The 9387-nt window shown below is 43.0% G+C and overlaps 1 protein-coding gene across 3 annotated transcripts in view; it reads left to right on the top strand.

Moving 5' to 3' along the window:
• GARRE1 (granule associated Rac and RHOG effector 1) overlaps nt 1-9381 on the top strand; it is a 55461-nt gene extending 46080 nt beyond the window's left edge. For 2 of the 3 annotated variants that reach the window (XM_015640115.3, XM_015640116.3), the window contains exons 9-14: nt 540-665; nt 1130-2115; nt 5393-5558; nt 6398-6532; nt 7740-7818; nt 8243-9381. In XM_015640115.3, the coding sequence (XP_015495601.1) occupies nt 540-665; nt 1130-2115; nt 5393-5558; nt 6398-6532; nt 7740-7818; nt 8243-8560 (1810 nt within the window). In that variant the 3' untranslated portion in view covers nt 8561-9381. The remainder of the gene's footprint in view (nt 1-539; nt 666-1129; nt 2116-5392; nt 5559-6397; nt 6533-7739; nt 7819-8242) is intronic. The other variant, XM_015640117.3, reaches the window with a different exon arrangement.
• The last annotated feature ends 6 nt before the right edge of the window (nt 9382-9387 follow it).

The following is a 9387-nucleotide window of genomic DNA, read 5'->3' as shown; positions in this document are numbered from 1 at the left end:
TGTCGCGGTGCTGTTTCCCAAAGGAAGGCAGGCAGGAAGGAAGGAAGGAAGGAATGTCGCGGTGCTCCGGGATCGTCCCTGCTGCCCGTGCTCGCCGCCGGGGGCAGCGCCGCCTGCTGTCGCCCGGCGGTACCGCGGGACCACGGGGGAAAGTGTCCCAAGCCCAGAGGGTCCCGGCTCAGGGACATTTCCCCAGCTCTGGGATGTGCGGAATCATCTCTGCACGGACCCTGCCAGGCTCAGGCTCCCGCTGTGTTCCAGAAATGGCTGTTGTTTGTTGTTTGTTGCGGCTGTGCCTGCTCTAAACAGCTCTTGCCAGTGATGATTTCAATACCCTGTGCTGCTGAACCTCACAGGTAAATCAGCTCTGTGTTCCACAGCAGGCACACTGCTCAGGCTGCAGCCCAGGAACCCCTCTACGCTTCCCATGTTGTTCTGCAGGAGTGCAACAACTGGCCTTCTGTATTCTAACTGAAAGTACAATTGTTTAATATAAAAAATGAGCGTTTTGATTTCTAATTTAAACTTATTGATGACAGGTGTCTGAAAGAAGATCCAGCAACAATGTCTTTGCTACAGAGGAGTCTGGATCCGGAGAAGACTTTGGGGCTGGTAGATGTGCTCTATACTGCTGTGTTTGATATACACAGGTGGAAGGAAGGAAGGTACATTCCTTTTCTAGTTCAAACTAAGCTGTTGTTGAATAATTTGTGCTGAGGGATTTGATGGTGCCAGCTCATCAGAAGAGGAAAACAGGAGTCAAACTGAGAGTGAGACATTGTTAATCCCCACAGTTACCTTCTGGGTACATCCAGAGATACAGGAGACTGCTTAAAACCAAACCAGCAGCATATCCAAGGGTAAAAAAGTATTTGCTCTTCTCTTACAAAAATATTTGATTTATATTAAATTGGTCTTCATTTAGGCCTTGAAGCACAAGTAAAATTTAAGGAACGGAAAGTGTGCAAATATGAGGAATAATTTGCTTTGTTACCATAAGAAGTAGTTGGTGGACTTGGCAGTCTTTGGTGTTCTTTCTTGAGCTGTTATTGAAATACATGTTTTTCCCCAAAGTACAAACTCAGTTATGTATTAGGTGGTTTGATATACATGTTTTTTATTGATGCAGGGAGCAAGCTTTGCCTTGTATTCAGATCCAGTTACAGCGTGAAATCTCAGACTTTGGGAGCCAAGCTGACATGCCGTCGGGGAACGGAAGCAAATCTTCAGGGGGTCTGCAAAAGACATTCTCAAAACTGACTTCACGGTTTACAAAAAAAACTTCCTGCACCAGTACAAGTAACACAGGAAGTTACTCAATCCCCAATACACCTTCCAAAAATGTCTTCATAAGTTCCAGCTCAGAGGAGAAAGCTAAAATGCCCACTAACATGGATGCACGGTTGCAGAACATCCTGAACATTGGTAACTTCCCTCGGACCGCAGATGCCCTGCAGCCGGTTCAGAGCACAAATAACCAGCTCGTCAATGGGTTTCTAGTGGAAAGACGGGACAGCTTCTTCAAACCAGATGATGGCAAGGATGACAAAGGTATGAATTTACCAACTGACCAAGAAATGCAGGATGTTATAGATTTCTTGTCTGGTTTTAACATGGGCAAATCCCAGCAGACTTCTCCGATGGTGAAAAGAAGGAACTCTGTTGCATCCTCTACAGCAACAGAACAAAAGTCAGGAGCAGTTCAACAGCAGCCGCAGTCTGTGTCTCACACCCCGCTGCATCCTCCTCAGCAAGGCTTGTCCCAGCAGCAGTCCCAAAAACAGCAGCAGCAAATGCAGTATTATCAACACTTGCTTCAACCTATTGGACCACAGCAACGTGTACCTGCCAAATGGCTCAGTAATTCTTCACAGCAGCAAGCCCCGGCTGTTGGAGCTGGATTGTCTCATATAAATCAGTGGAACAATCCTGGTTTTTCAGATTTAAGCTCTGATTTGTACAGCCTGGGTCTTGTGAGCAGCTATATGGACAATATGATGGCAGAAATGTTAGGACAGAAACCACAAGGACCTAGAAACAACACATGGCCAAATCGTGACCAAACTGATGGAGTGTTTGGGATGTTGGGAGAAATCCTGCCTTTTGACCCTGCAGGTGTGTGTCTTTTCCTTTATTATGCTTTTTGTAAGGGTCCTTTGTAAAAGAACACTGTGAAATTCTGCTGGCAGTAACTGTCACTTCACGTGCTGCCCACCCGGTGTAAGGGTGCTGACAATGCAAGCAGGGATTTGTGTGTGCTTATTTGCTTTTTTAACAGAAGGTGGTCTTAAAACTCTAATAAGCAAACATGGGAACTAATTCCTTGTTTCTTGTCCCAGCTGTAGTAGTCTGACCTTTCCTATAAGAAGCACAGCAGAGTACTGAGAAGATACTTACAGATGATGTTCCTCCTATTCTTAGTTTGTAGAACTGTTTAAAATCAAACTCTTGAGCTCAGGTGTGTTCCTTCTCCACAGAATTATTCTTCCTGCTCTTTACCAGTCCTGTAATCTGGAGATACGGCTGTATGGAATCTTTCCCATATCCCCACATTTTCCCTCCATTGCTCCCCAGTTCCCTGGGAGTCATACTGGTTCCTGTTCCACAGCTGGTTCTGCAGTGAAAACTTTGGATGTCAAAGGATTAGAGACTAAAGAGCAAGTGCTTTGAGGTTTGCCACATGTATTTGGACCACCAATAAATTGTAAATATAGATGAATTATTCATTCTCAAAGATGAGGTGAGATAAAAGTTTTGAGTCATAAACAAATAACTGCAGAGTAAGAAACTGACTGTGGAATCTTAGAGGAGATGAACGTTTGATCCCCATATGGGCCACTGGTTTGAGAGCTGGACTTGGTGATCCTTGTGGGTCTCTTCCAACTCAGAATATTCTGTGATTGTGTGATTCTGATGGTAATAGTAAGAACAACTTACACAGCTGCTACCTTGTAAATGTAACTTCTGTTGGCCTGGAACACAGCTGCAGGAATGTTGTAGTGTGCATTTATGGCAACTGCCTGGAGGGAGGAGCACGAGAACAGGGAAACCTTTTATCAAAGTAGAGCTCAGTTTCCCGTGCTCATTTGCACTCATCTGTGTTTGGAATGTGTAGGCGTCTCAAACCAGCTCCTTTGACTCATGATAGTTATTTTGTCAATGTAGTTGATAAATTAGTCGAGTTTCTATGGCAAAAATAGCCACCATAGTTATGTTGTTGCTTAATAACTGTAAGTCTGAATTAGCATCATCTTACTTAAACATACTTAGTGTATAGACTTAAGGATTATCACAGCCTCCAAGGGAGGACAAAATTATTTTCAGCAAGCACTAAATCCATGTGTGGGTAGCAGGTATGCGAAGGACTGACATTCTCAGCACTTTGAATCCATTTTATTTCTGTAGTATTTTCCTTTTGCTCTACATAAAACTACTTGTTTTGTTCCATTAGATGAATGTCAAGGATGTAGAAAGTGGTACTTGGAAAAGGTGACTTACTCAGGTTCCATAAATGGTGCTCAGTGGATTAAGATACACCCTTCTGCAGTTGTAGTGCTAAGTAAGCAGTATTCTTCACAGATCTGGCATTTAAAAAATTAAAACCAGACAAAAATCCTTCCAACTTAGTATTTTTCCACTAGAAAGAACTTTTCTTCATAGAACTTGCCTAGTTGAGCTGTGGTGTAGAAATTTTCATTTTAAGCTTTAGTGTAGTACAAAAAAGTTGTAAAACAGAAGAGTTTTTTATTTCCAAGCTTTCCTAGAACTGTACATTTGTCATTTGAAGCAAAACACATTTCTCTTTTGATAAATACTTTGAGTCCAAAAATGATGTCTCCAGATGCAAAATTGCTGATTAAAAATTTATAAAATTTAAATACATGCCCTTTCATGCTGAAGGCCTAACTAGTCCCAGCAATGTATTTTGTAATACTTTAATCCTCACTAAGAACTTGATGAAGGAATATTGCAATAAGAACTAGCAGAAGGAATGTTGGTAACTCCAATCTTTTGGAGTAAAAAACTGTTCACCTGATGTTTTCAGTGAGGTAAAAATGAACACCAGCTTCTATTTTTAATATACCAGCACATTAGAATTTAATGCTGTCCACAGGTAAAAAAAGCCTGGATGTCCTTCAGAATCCATCTAGACTCTATTCTTAGATCTGAGGAACTGTCTGGCTTCCAGCCTCATCTTAAATAGACACAATGATATTTCAGAGGGAGAACAAGCACTAGTAGGGATGTTTTGTTCCTAGATGGCTCTCAGATAGGCCTTCCTTAATAAAAGAGGCAGAGAAACAAAGTTTTCTTCAGTGTCTTCTTAATTTGCATCCAGTAAATCATCGTCGAGGTCTTTTCTGGATGTGTCAAATGAGAACAAGGAAACCTATCTTCTAAATGCAGAAATGAATGTAGGGAGCAGTCAGATGAAAGAGATTTCTGCTTTGTGAACTGTGCGTGATTGCTGGATGTTCTTCAGTCTTCACTCAATCTCCAACTAAGACTGGCAAGCCAGCAGCTCAGTACTTCCCACTGCAATTACTGTGCTTGTAGTCTAGACATTTTCCATAAATCCAGTCAGATTGCCAAGTTTTTTCTCAGGGAAGAAAGAAAAAGGCAAAAGAAAGAGAAGCTGTGGAAAGTCAGTTATAGTGACTCATTATCAGCAGTCTTCTGAATACAGCAATTGCTTACTCTAATCAGTGGAGCATCTGAAACCCTTTTGGATTGAGGCTTTTGCTATGTCTGCTCAAGACTGTGCTTATTTCTTAATGGATGCTTGGAACACAAAAAGCATGTTGAGAATGGAAGAATTTTTTCTGTAAATATAATTCTTATTCTAAAATGTTTTGTAGGTCAGGATCAGAACGTTTTCAGAATTGTCTCATCCTTGTAGGAAGGAGGCAGTTTTGGCGCTCTGTGTTCTAGTATGATCCATCTGGGATTGTGATTTCCTGATTAAGCAGGATCACAGCATAGCTGGAAATCATGTTGCACTCTGGTATCAAGTACAGTAATTGTTCTGCTCTTTTTCACGTGTGTGGATAAATGTGCAGTGTCCGTTTCATCAGTGTCTCCTGATGGATATTGGACCTTTCAGCATAGACACAGTCACAGTACAAACACAATTTCCCTGATGCAATGCAAAGGGCAGATGTACGATTATCATGTGATAATCGTTATCCACCATGGATGCTGTGTATCTCATCTTTGTCAACCATTTCCTGTTCAGTGTTCTTCACTGCTCCATGAAGACCTATCCACTGCTGGCTGCCATTTATCAGGGAGGGAATGACTTTGTTGTGGGGTTTGGTCAAACCTAAAGGATTGAAAGTGCAGCAGAAATAGCTGAGTGTCAGCAATGGCCTTGTTGGTTTCTTTCATTCAGTTGGCTCTGATCCAGAGTTTGCCCGCTATGTTGCTGGGGTGAACCAGGCTATGCAACAGAAGAGGCAAGCACAGCACGTCCGTCGTCCAAGCACCACGCGTGGCAACTGGCCTCTTCCTGATGATCCTCATAAAACCTGGCCCTTTCCTGAGTATTTCACAGAGGGGTAAGAGACTGGACAGGCTGCATGTTTTGATTGTATAGGTTTATTCTGCACCCAGACTTGGCAGAATGTGGGAATACTGGGTGTTTTTTCAGTAGCTGATGCATCTGTGACAGCTGCACTTGACTGTTGGGACTGAGCACTGTGAGCCCTGCCTGCTTTGCTGATCCCAAGGCACTGACATGCTTGATGTCATCTTCAGTGCCATGGATACTGACTGTGATTCCAGCAGAGGAAATAAGGAATCTATAGCACAGATGTATTCAGCACAGTTTTCTGAGTATTTTGAAAACAGCTTTAAGACCTAGTTTTGATGAAAAGTGATGCTGTCAAAGTTGTGGTGCCTGACTGAATTGTTTTCCAGATTTTAGCCACTTAATCTTAAGCTCATAAAAGGCAGGTACCTCACAGCAAGTGTATTTGTAGTTTTTTCCATATTATAACTATTTACTACGCAAGTGTTTCAAGATTCTCTGTCCATTTGTCCATAATGTAAGAGCTGGGACTCTCTAGTGTAAAATCAGTAGGATGGATATGTGTTCTAGCTCAGTTCTGCAGTGAAAAAGTTGAGTACTTAGTGATTCTAAACCTCAAACAGGAGAAGTGCTTCTAGTTGATATAATTATTTTAGTAAAATATATATAAAGAGGCTGTAACAGACAGAGCAGTTAGTGTGACCACTCAGAACTAGTGAAAGTATTTGTATTACTGGCACATTTAACCAAGTACTGACATGTTGTGCTCTGAGGTAAAACCTGTGACAAAGATGTAACACAACTGTGGCACACAGTCTGGACCAGGCACTGTAAATCCAAGGACTAATACAAGTTTTTGTCTTGCAGTGATGTGACAAACAGCTGGTCTGGTACTCAAGGAGACTCTGCCAGCTCAAGTGATGAGACCTCCTCAGCTAACGGAGACAGTTTGTTCTCCATGTTCTCAGGGCCAGACCTTGTTGCTGCTGTAAAGCAGAGGAGGTGAGCAAAATGAACAGAAATAGACCACTTGTTAAGATTCCTTTTGCTTATATAATTTAATTTGAGTAGCCAGACAGAGAAAATTCCTGAGACTGAGACAAGTCTTCACAAACATTTTGTGTACTACACTGGTGATGTGGACTGAGGGATTCCTGAAGTGAGTTGTTTTAGCAGCTTCCTCCTTGAACAAACCAGCACCCGTGCAAACAGCTGGCTGTTCACTGAGGGCCAGAATGTCTAGAAAAGATCTGATGCTTTCCCTCTTCCATGAGAGTACCCTTTGGATGCCACTTCCTGGGCCTTTCCAAGATCCTCACTGGTTCTGCAGAGTGCCTGGCTGCAGCTGGGCCGTGCCTGATGTGGCATCTGGGTGCCAGCGTGTGCCTGGCCTCAGCTGCAGCCCCTGTGGCACTGGGGAGAAGCTGCTGCTAACGTGGTGTGGACTTGTCTCACCTCAGCTGCTGCTGCCATTCTGGGAGTGGGAAATACACGCCTGCTTAGTCCTCTGTTTCTCACAGTAGGAAGAGGAGGCCAAATTGCCTTCGTAAAAAATTCCAGTAATGGAAAAACTAAGCCAGGATTTTCAGCTATGAACAGTCCACTTCTATCAGTAAAGTGAATTATGGCAATTCTGCTTTTCTAAAGGGCTGGAGGATCCATGTCTTTGGAACCTCAGTGACTTCACAACAGAGGGCAGTTAGAACAATAGTAACAAAAGAGACAAAATCAAGCATGAATACCCACCCAATTCTACTCTGGGATTGTTCTTTCCAACTATTTTTCAGTCTTTTCTAAAAATTAAATAAGTGGCCAAATATTCTGGCTTTGTTCACAGTCACAGAGTAATTTGGAGTCAACACAAAAAAAGAAAGAAAGAAAGAAAAGAAACCCAGCCACAAGAGCAGGTAACAGAAGAAAAACAATTTCTGGCAGATTTCTTTAAAGTGGGCAAAAGTTTATCCCAGCTTCCTTTTACCTTTACAAAAATGTTGAAGCTGTAGCTCCAAGAACTACTGCACTATGAAGACCCTAGTGGTTTCTGTATTGTTGCTTTTACCTGTGCTGAACAAAAAGTACATGAAACCAGATGTTTCTGAAAACACTTGCACTGAAAACAGTACTGTGGGCTGCCAGACCTGTGCCAGTGGCAGATTAATGAGGGTGACTCATTTAAAACCAGGAAGTAAATGTGTCTGTTTCTGGGCAGAAAACACAGCAGTGGTGAACAGGAACCCAGCACACTGCCATCGCCTCCTCTTCTCTCTGCAGCAGATGACCGCAGTCAGGTGAGCTCAGTGCTTTGTCCTTTCTCCTGCTGCCATTTGGGGATGGGTCTACATGAGGCAGTCAACTGGAAAAGCATCTGTATCTCCAGATTGCTTACTTCAGTGAAAACCTAAACCATCTGCACTCAAGTACCGTGAGGTGCTTTTGGCAAAGTCACCAAGCTTAATATATTTAAATTGGGAGTCACTTACTTTTTCCTTTTAGTGAGACCTCTGTGTGTCAAGCTAAAGTAAATGATTTTTAATAGGCAGGTATTTTAAGAATTGAGAGTGTTATATGTATGCATCAGTTTGGCTTTCAAATATAAACTAATCTTGTGAAAATATCTTCAGGAGGTGATAAAGTGACAAGTTAAGTATTGTCTCAAAAAAGCAGCATTCTGTTATTAAACCAAAGCACCTCCAACTGATTTTGTTTTCTCAGGATAACAAGACCAAAACCTGGCCTCCCAAGGCCCCGTGGCAGCACACATCCTCTGTGCCCAGCACGCTGCCCAGCCAGAGCACGTCCCTGTACCCCATGAGCAGCCCCATGAGCCAGTGGAGTGACACCATGCAGATGCTCCAGTCGCCCATGTGGGCCAGCGACTGCGCCCCGGCAGCCGGCATCTCCTCCAGCTTCGCCTACGCGCAGCAGCAGCAGCAATCCCAACAGGCTTCCCAGCACAAACAGATCAACAAGGGCTTCAAATCTTTCCCAGTAAAGCACGAACGCAGACCATCTTACCTGCACCAGTACTAACTGCTCTTTGTACTGGAAATGCAGCAGAGGGCCAAATGAAAATTACATTACTTTGATTCAAAGTGCTGTGTTGGCTATATCCTGTTTCTCTCTTGATGTGGGATTGAGGGGGTTTGGGTGAGATAGACAAACTCGGACTTGGAGTTACAGTGCTGAGCAAATATGGCCAATATGTTTGGTGTACATGAAACAGCCCAAAACTGTGATGTAGAAATGCTTTTAAAAATGCATAATTGCCTTTACTTTCAAGACATTTTTTTTTTCTAAAAAGAACTGCTGAAGGACTACCATACAAGAAACACTGTATTTTATAGCTATTTTTCATATAGATTTATAGTTAAAACATCTTACTGAAACACATTGAATATGTTGAAGCAAATATATAGTGGTCACTTTGCTCAACACTGTTTGTGTTTAAATTTATAAAGGACAAGCTGTAGAGCCTTTGTATTCTCCATTACAGCCTGTGGGCAGCTTTTTTAAAATGAAGTGCAAAAGCAGCTTTTCCTGTGCCACACAAGTGAGTTTATTTGGGAACTGCTGCAGAAACAGCTGCAAAACTGAGTTTTTTGTGGCAGTTTCTAGGTGAAGATCAGCAGAACCACTCAGCCTTGTGTCACCAATGTTACCTGAGCTGCTAGATGTAGATGGCACCCGTGTGGAGAGGGGCACCCTGGTTCTCTCACACCTGTGTGGAGAGGGGCACCCTGGTTCTCACACACCTGTGTGGGCAGGGGCACCCTGGTTCTCACACACCCGTGTGGAGAGGGGCACCCTGGTTCTCACACACCTGTGTGGGCAGGGGCACCCTGGTTCTCTCTCACACC

The sequence above is a fragment of the Parus major genome, chromosome 11 (genome assembly GCF_001522545.3).
Source record: "Parus major isolate Abel chromosome 11, Parus_major1.1, whole genome shotgun sequence".
Classification (NCBI taxonomy): Eukaryota; Metazoa; Chordata; class Aves; order Passeriformes; family Paridae; genus Parus; species Parus major.
The sequence above is the reverse complement of the archived record's forward strand: the minus strand, read 5'-3'. Positions and strand labels throughout refer to the sequence as shown.